General features: G+C 33.7%; 1 protein-coding gene across 4 annotated transcripts in view; it reads left to right on the top strand.

Annotated features, from left to right (window-relative positions):
• Cblb (Cbl proto-oncogene B) overlaps window positions 1-23,325 on the top strand; it is a 196,875-nt gene that overhangs the window by 125,235 nt on the left and 48,315 nt on the right. For all 4 annotated transcript variants that reach the window (XM_026406444.2, XM_026406446.2, XM_026406445.2 and 1 more), the window contains one exon: window positions 9,651-9,860. In XM_026406444.2, the coding sequence (XP_026262229.1) occupies window positions 9,651-9,860 (210 nt within the window). The remainder of the gene's footprint in view (window positions 1-9,650; window positions 9,861-23,325) is intronic.

Raw genomic sequence — 23,325 nt, 5'->3', positions numbered from 1 at the left:
TTGGTGTTGTTGGGGGAGATTTTTAAAAATGGATCAGGAAAAAGAAGAACTTGGGGGAAAACTATAATTGGTTGACATTTTCAAACCTTTCTGAATTCAGACATCTTTGCTAGCTCAGTAAAGTTGTTTAATGTCCCACACTTCTCTCCTTCAATATTATTTTGGTTTATATTTTACCTTATGCTTTTCTCAATATTCTTCTCTTTATTTCTTATTGTCCCTTCATTATTTTGATGTCTTTTGCCTACAATAGGAGAATGTTGTAGGAGGCTCAGTGTGGCATCAGAAAAAAATTATTCTTATATATACTTGACTGCTATTTAATTTAAAAGTAATAGTTCTGTAAACTTGTGATATCTTTTTAAAACTGACTTCCAGTACACTTAGGCATGCTGGAAGAAGACAAATCATCAGTTTGCTAGTGTGTCCCAAGCATTTCGGTAGACGATATTACAGAGTTGTTGTTGGCTGTGTGACTACCAGGAAGGGACTACTGAGGACTGGTGTGCCAGATACCCTCTCAGTATGTTAGGATGCGTGTTAAACTGGCAGATGCCAGATTATATTTGTCATCCCTTTGAATTGTGGTGTAGTGGTGTGATTCTTACAGTTACAGAGATGCTAAACGTTTTGTATTTTTCTCTAAAGAAAACCAGAATTTGAGACTTGTGGGGATTCCTAGTACTGTCTTCCTCCATGTAAGGCTCGTGTATTTCAGCCAGTTGTTTCGGGCTCCAGTCTTACTGTTATACAGTTTATACGTGTGGCAGGAATTCTTTAATTTAATGCTATGCTTAGTATCCAGGGGTTAAGTAAGTTAAGAATCAAACTTCTATTAGCTTGGCAGAAATTTTGGATTAGTAAAATTTGTTGTTTAAAACATTGTATAATACATCTGTTTACCTAGTAGCCCAGGGTAAGTTTAAAATATAGCTGAGTTTAAAAGTATAGTGTAAAAGTAAAACAATAAAATTATTGTTTTTAATTATGTATACTTCCTGAAAGAAAATGAATCTTTCTTTTAAATTTCTGGGATCATTATTATTTATTTTATTTGTCAAGTTTGTAAATAATTTGTAAAAGGTCTGCTACCTACAAAAGATATTTCCCAGTTGTTATTGCTGTACTATTAATGTTCCTCCCTTTACATTTCTTGATTCACATTGTTCCTTTTCATATTGACTTAGTGACCCTATATGAAGATTTGTCCAGTAATATTTATGAATAGTTAACATTTGCTATTTCCCTTTTTTACATTGAAGTGCTTCTCATTTTTACTTTTAGAATTTGGGGAAGTGCATAAATTGTTAAGCATTGAAAGCAGTGTCTAGGTTAAATTTTAGCAGAAGTTATATGAAAAAATAATAACAAAATAGTACTTTAGTAACTGAAGTCATAAAATATGATAAATTCAGAAGTGTTCAAAAGGTTGAAATAAGTTATGCTACTATAGAGTAATGTTATATCATATTGATCATCATTTTACATAGTGGTAGTTAATCAGTACATATGGATTGTATGCTAGATGTAAAAAAAAAGAGGTCTCATATTTTAAATAAAAAGATAATTTTGTAGATCAGTTGTGAAAAGCCTTATAATCTCTTTGTTCAGAAAAGTCCAGTTCTCTGCTGAGAAGTATCTATGATCTTTCAGAGGCCTTTTATCATGCTCTTGATCTGAGAAGGAGTCTTAGAAATTGTAGGCCTCAGATCCATCTGTTCCATGCAGTAGCCATTGTGTGATTCCCTTCAGCTTCCCACATTTTGATTTTTTCCACATATATATTTGAACCCTGTTATTTACTTGTATTGTTTGCAATATTGCTGGCACTAACCCTGAGGTAGGTTTCTATTTATTTATTTATTTTTTTTACACCAAGAAACATCTACAGTGATTTCAAATTCAAGTTTTTCTTCTTCCTTATTCCTAAATACAGTTGTTCTTTGTAGGCAAGGTTTGAGAATTCTAAAGTGGTATTTCATAGTCTCTATATCTCATTGGGATCTTACTCGTCAAGGAAGTTTCAACTTTTGAAAATTTCACTTTTGCATAACCCAGCCATTCTACATTTACATAAGTTTTCACACATTGGTGCTTCCTGCGAACCAGCAGATTTGTTTTGGCAGTTTTCATGTCATTGCATGAACGGCAATGTTTTGTGATCATTTAAGCATGTTATTGTAAAAAGGTCCCTGTTATTTAATCAAAAGTCTTATAGAATTAATTCAGTTAAAAACATTATATATTCTAAAAACCTCATCTGAAGCTTCATTCTGGGGCTTACTGGAGTTAACCTAAATGATGATGAATGTGTGAATGAAAAGAACAAAATCATAGAATGTTTCTTTGGTTCTGCATTGTATTATCAAACATTGTATGCTTGTAGATGTAGGGGGAAATGTTTTGGGGATAAGGGCTCTGAATGTGGGTGCAGGTAACAAGGTCTATTGCTCTTTTTCAACTTTTCTCTTATTCAGAAATAATGGAATACTATGTTTGCTGATGTTAAAGTCAGTTTTGTTATTTGATTTATGTGATTGTTTGTATTTTCTATTAGAGAAAAGATTAAGTTTTCAAGTTAAATTGTATAGAGGGATAATCTGTTGTTTTGCTTACCCTAATTGGTTTGATAGAAGCAAATCTAGATGGTTTCAATCCTAATTATCTAAGATCTCAAATTTATTTATTTATTTAGGTAACATTCATGGGGCAGCCTCTGAGTCCCCCTTCTGTACTAATCTGTGACCTAAAAGGAACACTCAGGGACTGTTCCTACCTTCAAGAAGTTAAAATTCAACCTGAAAGTTTTATAAAGGGGGTGGTATTAATAATTATGTAAAGGAGTATCCTGTTATTCTTCAAATTTAATTTTGGATGGTAGGCATTTTTCGTTGCTTTCTGCTACTTTGGTTGACGCATGCTGATATGAAAATGATTTTAAAGGCTGCATGTCTGCCAAGAAGCTTATGATAAATCAGTCAGAATCCAATAGGAAATATTAAACCTTGACCATAAAACATAATGTGTTCAGCCAGTGTGCATTTTTATCAAGTCATTCTTCACCAACGTTTTCTTCCATTTGATGCCCTACTTTGGTTTAATTGAAATTCATTAGAGACTTAAATTTTATGTAATTAACAGAAAACCTAAGAAATGCAGGGTAGCAGTGACAGTTAGTTGTTACAGGCTGCAAGTGGTTACTCTTTAATTGCTGTCATAATGGCCCATTAGTCATGCCCCTGAAGAGGTGTCAGATGCTTTTTTCTCCTTCTGAAACATCTGTGTTATTTAATAAATTGAATAAGCATGCGAGAGTTGGCCACAGAATACTAAGTTGAGTAATCACCTTTCCAGAGGCGTCCTTTGCAGCAGCTTTGCTCTGGGTGTGGTGTTGCTGCTCTACCCTTGGTTAACAAAGCTTGGTGAGTTTCCTTTCACTTCCACATGTTAATAGGATATTAACAAAACATTTATCTTTATAGCCTTGAGCTTCTCCACATTTTCTTTTGTGCAGTGATGTTTTATTTAGTGATATTTTATTTAGTGATGCTGCAGAGTTATCACATGAGGTATAATCTAAAGAATTGTTTGGTTGTGTTTTTTCAAGGGATCTAAAAAATGACTTCTGTGCTTCTGAATGGCAGAAACTAAGTACTTCAAGTCTCCCTTCCAAAACTAAAATGACTACCTTTGTTAAGTGAGGCTGTGTTTTGAATTACTGCCAAGAATGTCAATTCAATTAAAAGTAAAATTGTTTTGTTTTTTTAACCAGTAATTTTTCTTCCTTCATATTTATTTAGAAGAACTGAAAGGAAAGATATTGGCATGTTCAAAACAGTAATTCAAGAAAAAATTCAGGAGATAAAAATCAGTGAGTTCTGATTTTAATGCTGTATGTGAATAAAGAGATTTATAGATGTCCTGTATCTAGAGAGCACTGTTGGGGAAATGTGTAGTTGCCCAAGAGATGAGAAGCAAGGTCAAATGATTATATCTTAGTAAGAGATAGTTCTTTATTTATCTTCCTTCAGAAGCAACCAACCTTCAAATGTGCTGCCTTATTGAAATTTTGTAACTATAATACGAAAAGTGTGAAAATAACATTAGCCTTTGAGAATGTTTTAAATTGGTAATTTTGTCTTTGATTACATGTTGTATCTTTTTGCATAAAGTCAATGAACTAGAATGTAAGAGTTTCTCTTTCAATTTGAGAACAATAAAGGGCCTGTAGGAGTTGTCCAAAAATGTTAGTGACATCACAAACTAGAGTAATGTGGTAGGGATGAAAAGGAGGAGACAGATTTGAAGAAATGAAATCTTGTGGAAAGCCAGGAGTGGTTGCGTACGTCTCTGTCACTGAGAGGCTGAGGAGGAGGATCCCAAGTTCAATGCCAACCTCTGCAACTTAGTGAGGCCCTAATCAATATTGAGTCCCTGTCTTGGTGTAAGAAATAAAAAGGCCTGGGGAGGTGCCTCAGTGGTTAAGTGTCCCTGAGTTCAATCCCTAGTAACCCCCAGAAGAAGAAAAAGAAAGAAGAAAGGAGAAATCTTGTGTAGTAGACACTTGACTCTAGGTCCAGTGACTAAATAGGTCAGCCCTCACTGTGGTATGATACACCAAGAAGTAGCAAACATTAACACTTCGGGTACACTCTTTCACTCTAACACAGACATTTTGTAGGTGTTTTGAAGCTGATTGTGTTAAATAAAATGTCTTCACAGTGTAAACTCACAAATTTCATACATTAATATTTTCAGTTGGATTTGAGCAACAAATAATAAAAACTATTATTCTGTAAAAATATATCCTAAGTAATGCTGTCAATACATAGACAAGTTTTCTATCTTCCTATTAAAGACCTGAAACTTCTAGGTAAGCAGAATATTCATTGATCATTATAATTTCATTCATTTCAATATTCTCAATTTGAGCAAAATAGTTTGATTTTTTTCTACTAATAAATAATGAGTTAAGGACAGCTGTACTTAAACTATTTTAATCTAGGCTATGAATCTGACACTGATGAACTACTATATTCCATTATGAGAGGTTAGATATTTAATGACAAGCTCTCAAAACAAACCTCCTTCTTGTGATTTCCTTCTTGGTACTGCTTAACTTTGACCTTCATCAAATTGTGTAAACTCTCAATTTTATTATTGGTAAGAAGGAAATAGTAATTATGCCTAAATTATAAGGTTAAATGAGTTAATATTTAGGTAGTGTTTTCAACAGGGCTTATAATTTAACTTATTGTATTTCCAAATGTGATAACTGATCATATCATTTAGGAGATATATTTAGAATTATGGTTAAATAATGTATACTTATAATTCTATGATTTTTAAATCATATTCATTTAATTGATAAATGGGATTCCCATGGAAATATGAGTTTGATCTCAAATGCTAAGATATGTGTCCTTAGTTTTGTGACGTTTCTTTGTTTTGTGAATATTTTATATTAATTATGTCAACTGGAATTTGTATCACACTTTTTAGAGACTTAAACTAATCTATCTCAGGACAGCATGGTGGAAGAGTGCGATGGAGGAAAGCAGCTCACATGATGACCAGGAAGGAGAGAGAGAGAGAGACAGACACACAGACAGACAGACACATTACACTTGCCAGATAAAAATATATACTCCAAGATGCACCTTCAGTTGTGCATTATCTTATACCTTGCAAATAAGATCCCATGACCTTGTGATGCTACATCATGTACAACCAGAGAAATGAAAAGTTGTTATATTATAATTTCATTCATTGTGTACAATGAATCATAATGCAATCTGCTGTCATATAGACCTACTTAAAATTAACTAACTAATTAATAAAAAAAGAAAGATGCAATGACCTGCTCCACGTCACACAGCATAATTGGTGGAGGTAGAAGTCTAAGCCCAATGTCCTAATTTAGAATGTCTGTGCACTATTTCTGATTCACCATGCATGTTTTATGGGCCTCCCAAATCAGTTAAAGAGTCTAGATTCACTAGAGTCTGCTCCTGTTATCTATCATATAAAAAGCATCAAACCCAAAAGTACTCTGGAACATCTAGTCTAAGATTACTATTGACTGTTTTCATTTATTATTTCCTTCATTCTTTCATTAAGAAGTTACTGAGCATCTGTGAGAAGTACCATACAATGATACTTCACACACACACACACACACACACACACACACACACACACACAAAATATAAATGAACTCCGCAGTCAAACTCATGAAGTTGCATGTATTTGCTAGGGCCCTTAATGTGTATTGTTTATGTGGGAAGAAGGCATAGTGATTGACCATAAGTCAGAGTTTGCCTTTAATAATCATTTGGAAGCAAATACATTGGACTACATGTAATGTTTGCCTTAAAAATATTTAAGAGAAAATAAGATAACAGTGGGCCTCTCTGAACAACTTTTAAATAGAATATGGAAAGTTACTGATAAGTTATAGTAGGGATGATGAGATGGTATTGATGATATTGATTTCAATTTTTGCATAGGGTCTTGGTGGGGAAAGGGGAATTTGAATATGAGGTTTAAATTTTCCTTTCTGCTCCTGTCACTCTTTAATTTATTCTGAGGTTGCCCAAAATATATCATTAACTTTTAGTATTGATGGTTGGGATGAGGGTCTGAATTATTTTATCATGACTATATTACACAGGTAAATTTTAGATATATGTGGTATTCACTGGTAACTTCTGTATTCTTCAAGTTGGAAGTATCTCTTATTTGAAGAAGTGAAATTTACTAAATTAGAATAAATGGAGTCCTGAGTACTTCCGCTTAACATTCACAGAATGTTAATACATTGTGGACTAGAAAAGAAGTTATTTATTGTTCTTTCTTCTTCATTAACATATGTTCTGTGACCTTGCATTAAGTTTGTGTTGACAGAAACATTATTTTAATTATTGAGCCACAATCCCGATGAGTTATATATTCATTATAGACATTCTTCATGTGTATTCAGTCAACCACATGACAGAAACTAGGGCAGAGTAACCAAAGTGGCATTTGGGAATTTATGGTTAAAGTTATTTGCATGTGACTCTAGTCAGTTTATACACAAAGTGATGGGTGTTGTGACATTAAGTAAGTGTCATTAAGGAGGCACAGTCAGTGTGATCCCTTTGCAAATCAAAATGAATGTACACTGCAGCTGTTTAGCTGATTCATGAGGTAAAGTCTCAACAACAGGTAAAGATGAACCGAAAATATCTTCTATGATATTTACTCTCATAATAGCTACTCTTAACACACATCAACAATTTGTATACAATTAAACTTTTGGATAGGGGGGTTAAAGAAAAAAACCTAAATTCAGTTTTAGATGAACAGTTCCTAGTGTTTTTCTTTGTATTATGAAGACACTTGTTGTCTTTCTTTTTCTCCTCCTTCAAAACTAGCATCTTTCCAGTTACCCTCCTGGGGAAGTAGACCCTGTAAACTGGAGTCATCCTTATCCACAGCAGCATGTAAATCAACCTTGGGAGTTCCAACAAGATGCTGGGTAACCAAATAGTTGGTTACACATTCTAAGCACTGCACTCAGAAATAATCTGACTTAAATGATTCAGATTGAGTAAAGTAAGTTTTAGTTATTAAAATCACATGTTGTTAGTTCTTTAAAAGTTGCTGCTTTGAATTACACATACTAAAATATTTATTGATAAATTTATGTAATGTGTAGGATATGTTACAGAATAACCCAAAAGTGGAGGGAGCAAATGAAGACATGGATAAAACTAGGTTGAGTGTGAAATGAAAATTGTTGAGGGTGGGGGAGGAGGTGGTTCGTTAAATCTTTTACTTTTGTGTGTCTGAAATTTTCTATATTATGTAGGAAATGTCCACTTAGGTCTCAGAGTACTATTTTCCATTCTTTCTGCACAAAAGACACAAAACCCACGGATTTTCACAGCTTGTTTACATATAATAGAACTAGCTTTTTGAGGTTGTTTTTTGTAGGTCTATAAGAAAAGTCTACCCCAGCCACAGAGTATGGATCCCTTTTGACTCTTATGATAGGAGATTTTGTGTAGATGATAACACATACTGAATTTAATGTTCTTACTTTTAAAAGATTGAAAGTTTGGATTTTTGTAAATATTTATTCCTATATTAAATATCAACATGAGGGCTGAGGCTGTAGCTCAGTGGCAGCGTTTGCCTTGCATGTGTGAGGCACTAGGTTTGATCCTTAGCGCCACATAAAAATAAACAAAGGCATTCTGTCCATCTACAGTTACAAAAAAAAATTAAATCCACATGAAGAGGTTATTTTAAATGTAGAATTAAGTCTTAGTTGTATCATATTGCAAAATGATGGATCAAAGTTGCTTTGAAGCCCACCAGAACTGAATATATGTGGCAGTAGACATCCAAGGATTTTATATAGATGAATTAGTACCTCTTCACACCACCTGCTTCAACAACTTGGACATCCAGGGTTTTTTCTTAAAGAAAAAAAGATGAACAAGAAAATATTGCAGGGTTTTTTTTTTTCTATTAAGCAATCCAAAGAGTGTTTTCTTTTGACAGTTCACATGATAAAGGAGACATTTAATTTGTTATTCCAGAAGAACTTTAAAGAAACTACCTAGTACAGGATTTGCCCCTGAATGATATGTGGTAACTATCCAATGAGAGGAGAGCTGGAGATTTATTCTGCCACTGACCTGAGCATTGTTGTAGGGCGGGTAGATAAACATTTTTCCATAAAACAAATGGACAGAACAGTCCAAAATTAGACACAGGACATTTCATTTTGCATCTTTATTTAATTTATAAAATGATACTACTTTATTTCACTTCTCCTTTAAAATAAGTTAATGATTTTGACTGTTTTTAAAATAACATACGACTGAAGTCAGAGTATAATGCAAAACAAAAATAGCATTGTAAATACTGTGTACCATTTATCTCTAGAAGAAAGGATGAAAAAAAAAAGTCTTATTCTTATTCCCTAATAATTGTGAGTTCTTCATGTAGTTAGAGAAATGAATTCAGGAGACTTTGAGCAAAATCTCCAATCATTACCAATAAATGGCATTCATTTGAACAGATCTTTTTTTTTTTTTCACTATATACTTTGAAAGCAAGATTAAGAGCAAAACTTAATATCTCACAGTTTAATCATCCAAATGAGCTACTTCAAGATGGAAGGCCTTTAGGATACATGATAGCTTCTATATAAAAATGTATTTTTCCTCACTAATTCCTTACAAATCAAGATTTTAAAAAACCTAGGCAATTAACATATTTAGCCATAGCTATATCCTCAGGAACTTTTTCAAAATAGTCTTTGAAATGTGTTTTTCTTATTGATGCTGTTTTATCTATTATGAACTTTTACCCAAATCTGCTTTTCATAGAATACTTAATGAGCACTGTTGTCTTTTCATACATAGGGACATGATTAAATTTTCGGTATTCTGTAAGGCTTAAAGCCTTGATACGTTAGAATTTTAAGTGAACATTGAGGAAAATGAAGAATTAGACTCCTTCCTTTCTTTCTTCTTCCCCCAATTCCTACCCACACATCTCTTTTGTGCCTTTTTTTACAGATGTAGAACATTGGTATGTCTTGGAACTGTTTGTTTGTAATAAAGACTAACCAGTGCATTTTGTTTGTTTAGGAGTCAGATGGCCAGGGCTGCCCCTTTTGTCGCTGTGAAATAAAAGGAACTGAGCCCATAATCGTGGACCCCTTTGACCCCAGAGATGAAGGCTCCAGGTGCTGCAGTATCATTGACCCCTTTGGCATGCCAATGCTTGACTTGGACGACGATGATGATCATGATCGAGAGGAATCTTTGATGATGAATCGTTTGGCAAATGTTCGAAAGGTAAAACTAGAAAAATGATTTTAGTTAGGGTGGTGTGAGGACATGAATGTCCACAAATTAAGGATGAGTGTATTGAGGCTTGGGAGGAAAAGGATTCTGGATTCAAAAGTAAGATGAAAATGTAAGTTGTGTTGACAGGCTCACAAAATCATTGGTGGAGGACTAGTCTGCTTAAGGTACTCACACTGGTTTTAATCTTCACAATGACAGTTAGAGAGAGTGTTTGTATGGAATGAGACATTAAGACTATCTTAAGACATGTGTGAACAAAAATTTAATAAAGGGCACTCTTAAAACTGAACTCTGCTGAAACTATTCTTTGTTCAGTATAGAAGAAGCCTCTGATAGAATTATTTTCTTAGCAAGGACATCCTGTCATTTTGTTTCTAAGAGGTCATGTAAGATTTGTGAATCTGCTGTAGTCTGGGATTTGCTCATCATCATTGCCAGTTCACTGGGAATGGACGCTACTGTCCTTTGGAGTTTGTGTAAGCCAGCTCACAAAAGACGATTCAGTGAACCAAAAATGCCAGTTGAGTAATTATAAATCAGAAATGTAGTAGTCAAGAGGACTGTACTCTTGGATATCAGACTACTCTCTGTACAGAAATAAACTTAAAATTCAGGTTACATTAAGAAGCTTTGTGCTTCAAAAATTAGAAATGGGAGCAAGTGTTATGCAAGGGCCCACAGATAGGGTGCCACTCTTCCTGCTGACTCATGCAGACAAGGCTAATCAGTCATAGCACTCTTGCCCACTGAGTTTAGGCTTGGCCTACAAAACCTTTCACTGTGATTCATTATGATTTGGCAGGTAACATGAAGACTGTTTGCCATACAGGTGAAGTGATGATAATGTGGTATGGCATCAGATTGTGTTCCTTGTGTAATTCTATCACCATAGTAGGAAAATACCTGCTGTAGAAAACAGAGGATGTTTTTTTTTAATTACCTCAAGGCCGTATCAAACTTTGCCCGATGGCAAACTCTTGCATTTTCTGCTCCAGTGTTCTATGCTGACCAAAGATATTATCTTAGCATTTTTTATAAAAAATATTTTTCCATATAAAGATATGTTGGTATCACAACACGTCTACTCTCAAATCTTGCTTTGCACTGGGATGCCTTTTTTTCTTCACATCATTAGCTTTTCATAAATTTCCCAAACTAACTCACAGAAACTATAATATATTTCAACCTTGATGCCAATAACTATATTTAGTGTTTAGTTTAGTATCCCATTGACCCAAGATACAGATGAGAGGAAGTCATTCCACAGCAGTCCTAAAAGATGAAGAAGGAAAAAAAAAATTTCAGATTGAAACAGCACTGAGACTTGAGTCTCAAACCAGTTCTAGTTCTGACTTTAGGAAGACCTAGAATAAAGCCCCAGCTGTGTTATAAAGTAATACTGGAATCTTAGGCAAATTACTTAAAATTCTTTCTTCCTCAGTTTCCTGCTTTATGAATATGAACGATGACTTCCCATTGAGTCCTGTGATGATCAAATGAGATCTAGGATTTAAAAAGATAGTGTCATGTCACTGAAATTATGAATGTTCACTACTTAATCACACATATTAATTAAATTAATAATAATGTATGGTAAACATTCAAGGATACATCCCATAATCTGAATTAGTTGAAATTATTTTACCTGTGAAAAAGCTCCATGTAGGATATTGGAAATATTGTTATCTGTGAAGTAGAACACAGAGCTCTGAATCCTGGTATCCCACTCACTCACATGGCCAGGTCACCCAAATACTTGAAGCCTCAACTCAATTCTGAAAAATGATAGAATAGCATCTACCTCCCAGAGTTGTTGAGACGATAAAATAGTGTATGTTATTAATATTGGTTTTATTGATTTATGGGCATTTTTTCAATGAAGTACAATAACTTTTACATGAAACATATATTTAAATGATTATATAGGTACCTGCATAATTGCATTGATTTTACAACTTGGTCTGCAAAGCCTCAACTATCTGCTGTCAGGCCCCTTATGCAGAAGTTTGCAGTCTCAGTTTGAGGACATGATGTGCATTTAAAGAATGTTTATTGAACACATGGATGATGGGGAATGACAGAAAAGTATTTGAGAAACATCCAACAGTGCAAGTAGTTCAAGGGACCTGGGTGGTAATGCTTTCTAGCAGGAAAAAAGCATTTCAATATTCTTTACTAAATGGGTTTTCTTTTTTCATTATTCCACATAGAGACGGGGGCTGAAAATTTAAAGTAATTCTTTTAAGAACTTTTATACCTTACTGCTTGAGAAAAGGATACTTCCTTTTAGGAGTTTGGGAAGAGTTGCAGTCTTGCCCTGTTTTCCATTGAATTAAGGAAAACTTGAGGTTCCCTTCAGTGATGGCAGTGATAGGCAACAGGAAACCATAGTAACCTACAATGAGAAGCAGCTTGTCCCAAGGTGACTGTGGTGGTTGACCTTGATGTTTTCACCTACTCCCAAGACCATGCATACTTGCTTCTCTCTGGCATACTGGTAAGCTTTCCACTGGGGAGCTAAGCGGTTTTGACATTAATTCTCTGTGTCCCAGAATTCACACTTCAGTGGGTTGTGTCAACTAGCAGAGCTTTCACTACAGTCAGCCTTAGACTTTCCTATGGCAGTTATTTATTTTAGAAATTTAAAGATCTTATAGTAGTTATTTGTTTTTAGGTTGAGGAATCATATATTAATTAAATGTCAGTATTCCACCGGTATGCCTCTAGTCAGTTAACAGATTTTGAATTTTAGAGTATCTTGTCAATGTCTGCACTTAACTTTCAATAAAACCTACATTTTGGTATACATAACAAGCATGAATTCTTTCTAAATAATTGGAATATTGTTATGACATTATGTTTCTGTAGTATTTCATATGCACTTTAAACTAAATTTTATATTTAGATGACGGGTTTCTCTAGTCTAATGATTTTTCCATTAGACAATTGATTCTCAAGTCCATGGACAATATCTTGTTTATCCTGTGTTCCTTGATACTTAACCACACTCAGTAAACATTTTACTAAATGAATTAACAAGTATATGAACATGTGCACACACAGTGTTCCTGGAGAGCAGGGTTCTACTTTTTTTATCTTTACTCCAATCTGAAGATGAAATATACATATGCAAACAGCCAGGTCTAGTAGATTTTATCCAGTTCTGGATTATAGGAGAGGTATGACAAACATCACATGGTTACTTTGACACAACAGCTCCTCTATATGGGTTTTATTCCCATCTCTTTTATGATCATTCTATTGTCTCATTCATTCATTTTCTCATTCATTTACTCAAAATCTTTTCATTTTCTCAACTCAGAAAATGACTACTATTCATTGCCGGCAAAGTGATTCAGTTTTTTTACCTGCCATTTCAGATGTTCATTTTTCTCTTCTTCTGTGAGCTAGTTGATGACTATATTGTAAAATTGTTTCTGCCCAGCTTAAGCACATTGCACTCTTTAAATTAGTCATGCTTCCATCATAGCATGGAAGACTGAATTGATTGTATATTCCTGTTACCATGGTGATGTCCTACAGCTGGAGTTTATAAATAGTGGCATGCTGGACGAATAGCATGTATTTTTATTACTTGTTTTATACCACATATTTTAATAATGACAATCTTTACAGAAGCAAATAGAACATGTAAGTCTATCAAACATTAAATCAACTGTGTTCCTAATAGAAGGTATTTTATGATTTTTACTAGAAGATGTTTTAGATTTGGCTCGAATTTGTATCATAGCTTGAATTTTTGAGCTGTCAGATTTCCAGGATAATTGGATTGGACCTAATGCCTCTGCAGAAGGCCAGGTGTAGTTGGTAAAAAGTCACAGTCTTCTAACTTCAGTAATATTAGAGCTAGGAAGAGGTATTTCTTGCTACACAGAGATTTGCTTCATTTTCTTAAATATGTAAGAAAGTCTTACATCAGCAATTATGTTGATGAAATATGTCACCAAGTATATAAAATTAATTGCAAAATAAACAATTTGCATAAAAACGTGTCTGTGAACTGATCTAGTGAATGCACCTAGACTAGTTCCTATGGCCTTTAACATTATATTTTCTTAAAACAATATTTAAAATTTAATAAATGACTGACTACATTAGAATAAAAGCAGGTATGATCAGAGATTAAGGGAATTATTATTATTCTATATATTTGTTTTAGATTCTCCTGATGTTTCCTTCATCAATTTAAATGTCTGTTGCTAATGAAAACTATATCAACTAATTTTTTCTTTTTGTAATAATAATATGTGAAAAAAGGCTTCGTAATATCCCTGATCCTGAAGAAAGGGTTATGTATGCAAATTACAGTGCTTTTTTAGTATTTTTTAGGTATTGCCTTTTTGTTTTTTATTTAGTTCCCAGCCAGAGTGTGAGAGTCCATGTTGGCACAGTAAGGGCAATTAAACAAAAGAGAAATACAGAATTAAAAAGAAACAGAATGTAGAACATTTCCCTCAACTAGGAATATTATACCTCCCGAGGGTATTCAGAAATATAGAGAGAGAGATTTTTTTTTTTTTTTTTTTGGTTTCCATAATGATATAAGGGTGTTGGAACTGGTACTGAGTGGGCAGGGCTAACTGTCTTGGTTCCATCCAAGAATAATTCTGACTACAGTGCCGGGGTCCTCACCTGTGCCTTGCCGCACTCCTCAATGCAGTAAGAGGTTTGTTATTTTATCACATTCTGTTTCCTGATTTTTCCAAAAGTTCTCTGTGCAAAATAGTGGTATTTCCATATTAATGAACAAAAGAAACTACTACCTCATCCAGCTGCTGTGTGATGTTTTAGATGAGCTTGAATACCTTCATAAATGACTTGAATATGTAGCATATTAGGGGAAGCAGGTGCTTCAGCTCATACTCAGTCTGAATCTACCTCCTCTAGCCCAACTGTCAGTTTCTTTTAAGAATTTCGTGTGCCTTGGGCTTCTTTTCACTCATAGGGCCTCACATAGTGCCTAACACACAGTAGGCCCTTAAGAAGGTTTTGTTTTTTTTTTTCTGCTGAATAATCAGTGGTGCCCACTGTTCTGTATTGTTTTACAGTAGAGCTAGAATCCTAGAATCCTGGAATCCTACTACATAAATTCTTGTCTGCCTTTGCTACTTAGTATCTATGTGCCTTGCATTTTGGAATTCCCCTTGTACATTGGGTACCTAACTATGAAAGCCAGTCTCTCAGAGTTGAGATTAAACGAGTTAATACAGATAAAGCCAGGTGAAGAGTGCTGGCCCATGGTAAATAAGTATTTGTTATTATTCACATTGTATTTCATAAATTTAAAACACCTAAAACGGCAAGTGCAGTAGTGCATGCCATCCATCTTAGTGACTTGAGGTCTGAAGCAGGGGGATGCAAGTTTGAGGCCAGTGTAGCAGCTTAGTGAAGCACTAAGCAACTTAGTGAGACCCTGTCTCAAAATAAAAACTGAAAAGGGCTGTGGATGTAGCACCTTTAGGTTCAATCCCCAGTATTAATCAATCAATCATTCATATAGAGCTCCGAAAATACTCTGGTATTCAGAATTCAATATAAGTATATTTTGAGACATCTGTGGAGGTTTTTATATTAGATACTCCTACCTTTCTTTTTACTGGGGAATAATTAGACACCAAAACATTGCTGTTTAGCAAGCAGTTGTTTGCTTTTCTTTAATATACTACTATGCATAGTTTAATTGCATGACCACATTAAAATAATTTACTGCTAAGCCATGTTTCATGTTTGAGAGTCAGAAAATGCAAAGTTGCCTATATGTCAGCTGATATTTTCAGTATTTAATAATCCGTTAGTTTATGGTATCCTTATTTTCTATATTAATAAGTGAATAAAATAATTAAATGTTCTCTAAAATAGGAAGAAGAACTACACTAACCAAATAGTAATTTTTGTTGTTTAAACCAGCTTTACCTGGTGTATTGGGAGCAACAATGATTTCACATGAAGACATTTTTTTCTGTAACTGAAATTTATACCTTTAATATTCAGAATGTTCTTATTTCTCAGCCATTTTTATGGAAATGTTTCTGAATTATATGTTTCCCTTCCCTTCCTTCTCAAAATTGCTTATGCAGCTGAGTGAACCAAAGGGCATATGAAGCCTTTACAAACACCAAAGACATATTTCAAGGTCCTTCAGAGAAGAAGTGTCGCCCTTGTGTAGTTATAGTGTTTATTATTTTAATAGGGTAGTGCCCTTGGGGTAACTACCATGGGTGAGAAGGTTTTATATGAAAGTAGAACCTCTTGGAAATTTTGGTAACTACCTTCCTGTCAAACATCAAAGGGAAGTCACTTCTTAGCTGGGTGTGGTGCCTTACTCCTGTAATCCCAGCAACTTGGGAGGCTGAGGCAGGAGAACTGCAAGTTTGAGACTACCCTCAGCAACTTAGTAAGACAACTTAGTGAGATCTATCTCTACATAAAAGATAAAAGGCCTGAGGATGTAGCTCAGTGGTAATGTAAAGTGCCCCTACATTCAATCCCCAGTTTCAAAGAAAAAAAAAAAGAGAAGTATTCACATCTTACTCCTAGTATTTCTCCCTTTCTCATGTGTTAGTTTCTGTTTTCCTTTTCTTTATTACTTCTAATTTGTAGTATTTGAAAATTTCCAGAAGTTACTAATGGAACACAGATATTAGTTCATCTTTGTTTTGCACACAGATCAGATATTCATATTCTTTAATTAGGTAGCATAGTGGCTTCATTTTCTTCCTGTAGGAAGAAATGCAACAGAATTTTCCCATATTTAGGACTTCTCTGTTTCATTCTAAGTTTCTCTCTCCCTAAATTCTTATAGATTGAAACTGGAAGGACAATTATGGATAAGCAGGATAATTGTACTGCTTTTAAACCACATTTCTCATACAAACTTTTGTTTATATAAAAGGGACCAGTGTTACAGGTATTCCACAATAGATTACATGAGACATTTATACTTGAACTATAAACTACACATGGTGTGTGGCTATATGCACGAATGTTGCAACAGTGTGTAGTTTCTGAATAATATTCTCTGCGGGTTATTTTAAATAAGTAATATGAGAAAGTAAGAAACAAGATAATGGTTAGCAGCAAAGAAAATAGACTATTTTCTTGCATGTGATAAAAATTTTATCAATGTCCTTTCATTAATTTTCATGCATTTAGGGAAAACATTGACTCCCTCAGTCCTTCACACCCTCCTAATTATAAACATGTATCTACCTTGTTCAGATACGAAAATTCATTAAGTAAAAATCTTGCTGGAACTATTATAAAATTGACTGATTATCTCTGGGATTGTCAGAATTCTTACCTTTTTAGTAATTGGAGAGGTTTCTTTCTGTCCTGTTTTTATAATAGCCTGACTGGGCTTGAAGTTTCTTACCAAATGTTTTGCCATTTCCATAATAATGGATCTTAATAAAGTTTTTTTTTTAAATCATCCTTTAAAGGTGTGGGTAAAATGAAGAGTGACTAAATTAGAAGGAATCCTGGAATTTTGTTCATAATTGCTGAGGGTACTGTGATGGGCTTTTGACTACTTTACATCTTGGGCTTTTCTGTCAGGATTTTATGTTAAAATTGAAAATGCCATAGCCTTTATCTGTTATAGTAGTCATTAGCGTCACATTCTAAATGCTAAAGGATTTTGTAAATTTTGTCAGAGAAAGAAATAACAGAATTTTTTTTTTTACTTCTTCTGTCAGCAGAGAGCTGGGGAAATTTGGTAGGTATGTAGATATAAAACAATTCAGTGTAGCCTTTAAATTTCTAGAGTACCCAGATCCCAATTTGTGAAAGGCGTATTCAGCAGCTACCTGTACTGAAGAACTTCAGAGGAATTACTAGTTAGATATGCTGGTGTGATGATGCTATGGACAGAAATCAAGGCAGGCCAGCCTTTGGATTTTGAAAAAAAAATAATTGAAACTAAAAAGATAATTTATTCTAAAGTTCTAAAATCATGTGTATTACTATGGAAAAAATAGAATTATCTAAAAATAAAGATAAGTAAATGGAATTATACTCAATGTTTTCCCTAAATGCATGAAAAAAGAAAAAATTAATGATTTTGAATAGAGTGCAGTACATACTGTGTAATTAATTCAGTGTCCATAACCTATTTTATGCTTTATTAATAAGTTAATTACTTCATTTTTTCTTATATTTCTTGTTCTATATTCAAAAAGTTCTATGATTCTTTCTGTAAAATATATATGCTTTAAAGATTTCTTTGTAAAACTACTCTATGAAAGTGGAAAGTTGAGAACACATAAATGTTTTTAACAGGAGAATGGTTATGTAAATGCCAGTACATCTATATGATGTGCTCTTTAAAATCTGTTCAGGACGAATATTTAATGGCAGCTAAAATTCTTTTGGTGGACTGTGAACCAATGTAGAGTGAATGGTGGTTAGTAACAATCATCAATAGCTATGTTTTTTAAAAAATATTTTTATATTTTTCTATAATTCTAAAATTTTCTATGGTGAAAGTATATTCTCTATATTGAATAAAGAAAAAGGTAAATAAGAAGAAATTGAAGACACAAAGGGGGTTTCAAAACAACTTTAACCCACAATAGCAAACAGTTTGCCAAGATATATGACCCCAAATTTAGGAACCTATTCCTAAACTACTGTTCCTTCTGTAATTTGCTCTTTCTATATTTAAAACACTCTAAGAAAAAAGTAAAAGTGGGGCTGGGGATGTGGCTCAAGCAGTAGTGTGCTCACCTGGCATGCATGCGGCCCGGGTTCGATCCTCAGCACCACATACAAACAAGGATGTTGTGTCCGCTGAAAGCTAAAAAATAAATATTAATATTCTCTCTCTCTCTCTCTCTCTCTCTTAAAAAAAGGAAAAAGTAAAAGAAAAAATTTGTACTTAAGTCAATTATAAGTTACTTTGTCTAGTGTCACTGTTAGTAACAGCAAATGATAAGGCACTTGTGTATGGCTTTTGAATGCATTATAAGACTTTTTTTTAGTTGTTTGGGTTCGTTAGTTTTACTTTATTTGGTCTGAAAGAATAGTTGGGACAAAATAAAAATAACAAGGTTGGGACTATTTAAAGATGTCTCTGATGGAATTATTTTTTAGTAGTAAAGATGAGTAAGCTGTGCCTAGAATTTTGGAAGTATTTTAAGAGATTGAATTTTCGTTTCTTCCACATCAAAATAGTATTTCTAACTATATTGTCAAAATAGAAAAATATTTTTCATTTTCCAATCAAGAGGGTCCATATCAACAAAATCCTAGCTGTGATTAATCAGAATTTAAAAAAATACTTTACTGTTATTCAACCCAAGTTGTTTTATGCTTATATATGAAGTATGCATTTTTATACAGAAGGGAGATAGTGATTAAAAGGCATACTAGACTAAGTTAGCCTGGTTCACAGCCTGTGAATTTAATACTTGCCAGGAGATGATTCCATGCTTGTTGGTTATTATTATTTTCCCCAAACAATTCCATTATCACTTATGGGAAGCAGAGAATGATAAATGCTCTAGTGATCTGAGAATGGAGATTAGAATTGTGGAAGAATAAGATTAGAGGAATTGTTTGGGGGCGTGAGGAGGTGTCCAGGGAGTCATTTTAGGGAATGATATAAAGTGGTAGAGTAAGGGGTGGCCACATCCCTTTGTCAGGTCTCAGCTTTAGAGTCATTTGTTTTACCTGATGACTACAGGTGCTGGGGAAATTCTGTTACACTACAACTGAAATCCTTTAAAATGCCAAAAAGAAAAAAAAGAAAAAGAAAATGCAAATATAGAGACAGTGTTGGAGTTTAAGGGAGAAAAATGTGTATTTTGTTTCTCCTTGAGGGAAACAGGGCAAACTTTTTATTCTTTAAAATAAGCGAATATATTTGGATGTAATGAGTATTTAATATTCATGAAACTTAATGATATGGGCTGGGCTGTTTGACATTGTGCTCAGTGTCTTTTCTTCTAAGACTTTCAAACAGGAAAAAGAAAAATATAATTTCGGATTACTCAAGTACATTAAAGTGAGCCTTCATATGAAAATCATCTACTATCTATTTCAGTTTTGGGTTTGTTTGTTTTGTTTTATTTTGCTTTGTTTTTGGTTCTGGGGATTGTACCTGGGGTGCTTGCTTAATCACTGAGCCTCATCTTCAGCCCTTTTTATTTTATTTATTTATTTATTTATTTATTTATTTATTTATTTATTTATTTTTGAAACATTGTCTCACTGAATTAGCTATGGCCTCACAAAATTGGTGAGGCAAGCTTTGAACTCAGGATCCTCCTGCCTCAGCCTCCTGAGCTGAGTCACTGGGATTACAGATATGCACTTCTGTGCCTGACCTGTTTTCAGATTTTCACACAACTTGAATTTTACCAACAATATAAATTATTGCAAAGGTTTGGTTATCCTAATTGTAGAATTGTTCATAGAAACAGCAGAAAGTTCAGCAAAGAATAATGCATTACCATCCAAAGGTTATAGTTAAATTATCTACTTTTACATGGAAATTTTACTATAATTTAGAAGAACTCAGGAAAATTAATGTTATGGGAAATTTAGTCTATATAATCAATAAAGATGAAACAGTTGTTGTTCCTTCACATAATAATATTTTTTTTCATAAACTCTTTCTAACTAAACCAACTGAGGAGAACAGTAAATAATCACCTACAGAACACAATATAAATGGTGCTAAGCAAGCTCTGCTTCTAATTACATTTACAAAGCTGCAGGGAATCCGCCTGTCTTTATCCAAAAATTCAAGTTTATTACTTTGCCACACACATTGGTTCAGATATGTGTTCTGAGGATTTTCATTATGCCCTTTCAGTATCTAACAAGCTGTTCACCCATTTCAAATCAAGTCTATCTGATTATTTAAACAAGCTAAGAATATAGTTAACTGCTTAAACATTAGTTAGTAATTAATCCAGTCTAGGACTAAAGTCAGATTCTAAAGGTGGTGATGGGCTGTTGACTCTGTCAGAATTATGTGTCCTTTTTTAGGTAATGAGGGAAGTGGGAAATATTTGCAGAGGAAAAAATGCCTCGAGGAGCATAGATCCTATTTGGCAATCTTTGCAGTGTGTGCAACTAGCACTGAAAAATGTCTGGAAATCACTAAATGAATGAAATCATACACATCCTCTGTGTGTGTGTGGTGGGGGTGGGATATTGTTTGAGCTAGGAACTGTGTGAATTGCTTTTCTTTTTATTCTTCTTTTTAAAGGACGACAGTAGCCAGATCAGCAAAGTATTTTTAATTAGAGAGCAGTTTTGCTAGTTCTAAGAATACATAATAAAAATAGTGGGTCTTGATCTGCAGTGCTACAGTTCTGTGATATAAATAGTTTAAAGTCATACATGCTTTCTGTTCTGTTTATGATTATTTCAGAATTGATTTTGTTCCAGAAGTTCTGAATTTGTAATCACGTGAGGCCCTGTGACTTTTTGGGTAGAATTATCCTTCTATTGAGAATCTCTAGCTGCTTTTTCCTTTTTCAATTTAGTAATAATGGGAAAAAATTATACTTACCCCAGTGAGCCAAAAGGTAGATGAAGAAGAATCGTGAAATTACCAAGAAGAAAAGTTTCTTAAAATTGTCATGCAAGGGCTAGGGTTGTCGCTCAGAGGCAGAGCACTTGCCTACATCTGCAAATCCCTGGATTCAGTCCTTAGCACCATATACACACAAAAAAATTTCATATAAAATTAAGTCTAATTTTATTGAACTAGTTTAAGTTATTTTGCACAAAATGAGAAAGATAGAAAGTTTTCAGTTTAGCAAATGTCATGACAATTTTCAGGCATATCTGAGGCATGGTCAAGAAGCTTCTGCTTAGCCACTCAGATTTATTTTATTTTACTTTTCTTTTTAAATTTTTTAATTGACATAATATTTGTGTATATTTATGGAGTATAGTATGGTAATTTTATATATGTACTTTAATGTATAATTAATAAATCACTTCCATATCCTCATTTATAATTTCTGTAATTATATAATTTCTGAAAACTTGGAACTCTTCTACTTACTTAAAAATACATAATAAATTATTGTACTCTATAATTGCCCTACAGTGCTATAGCACACTAATTCCTCCTGTCAACTGTATTTTGTTGCCCATTATCTAAAGTCTCACAATCCTTCCTCCTATCACACCCTTCCTAGAGCTTCTAGTGACCACTGCTATACCGTCTCCTTATATGGGGTGAACATTTTAGCTTCTACCTATAAGTGAGATATACAGTGTTTTCCTTTTTGTGCCTGATTTATTTCATTTACATAATGTTCCATCCATGTTGCCACAAATGATGTGATTTTATTCCTTATTATGGTTGAATAATATTCCATTATGTATGTACACATTTTCTTTATCTGTTCTTACACTGATAGACGTTATTCTGTATCGTGATTATTATGAAGTATGCATCAATAAATATAGGCATGCAGGTATCTCTGATAAAGATTTCATTTTCTTTGGATATATATATAGCTTATAGCCACTCACATTTATTTTTTAAAAGCCTATACAAAGGGAGGCATAACTCCTCACTAATTAAATTTCAGCTGGTTGTTGACTTCCTTGGAAGCACTATAGGAAGGAAGAGAAAAAGAAACTTGACACTTTGACAAACTGTTGAGTTTTGCTATTGATAAACTATATATCAGGCAAGTAATCAAGGTCAACATCAGCAGTGATGGATCATGTTCATATTATAGACCCTTTGATATGAGATGGTCAAGATGACACTTTCCTTCTGTGGTCCTCTTCCCAAAAATTTCTAACCCCAGGCTAATCATTAAAACATCTGACAAATCCCAATAAAGGAGCATTATAAAATATCTGACCAATACTTCATAAAACTCTCGTTCATCAAGACAAATGAGTGTCAATAAACTGTTAGAGCCAAGAGGAAATTTAGGGGGCATGATGACTAAAACTAGTGTAGAACTCCAGTTGTGATGCTGGGGCAGACAAAGGACCTTGGGTGGAAACTACGAAAATGTGAATAAATTATAAATTTTAATTCATTAATCAAAAGTTTTACACAATGTAACTTCATGTAGATATAAACACAGTTCTATTGTTCCATCTCAGTTAGGTAAAGATAGAATAGCTAACTCTTCCTCAGTGTTGCTGGAGTTCAAACTAAATGATTAGGTATTGACATTAACTTCTTTTATAAAAGTAAGAAAGGTTAGTAGGAAAATGGCTGAAGAGCAAGCTTAAGACTATAAAGAACAGCATTCAGAAGGAGATGAATATCAAAGTATATTAAGATTAATATAGTGGATTACAAAATTAAGCCTACATCTTCGAAGAGTCGGTAACATAGCCTTAAGAGGGAAACCTCCTGATTTTATCAAAACAGAATATTGTTTATTCTAGTATAGTTATTTGATTAACTATAATGGCTTTTATGTTAAATAGCAATCTGATG

This window comes from Urocitellus parryii, chromosome 2, assembly GCF_045843805.1.
Source record: "Urocitellus parryii isolate mUroPar1 chromosome 2, mUroPar1.hap1, whole genome shotgun sequence".
In the NCBI taxonomy this organism is placed as follows: Eukaryota; Metazoa; Chordata; class Mammalia; order Rodentia; family Sciuridae; genus Urocitellus; species Urocitellus parryii.
This window is presented reverse-complemented; position numbering and strand designations above follow the sequence as displayed.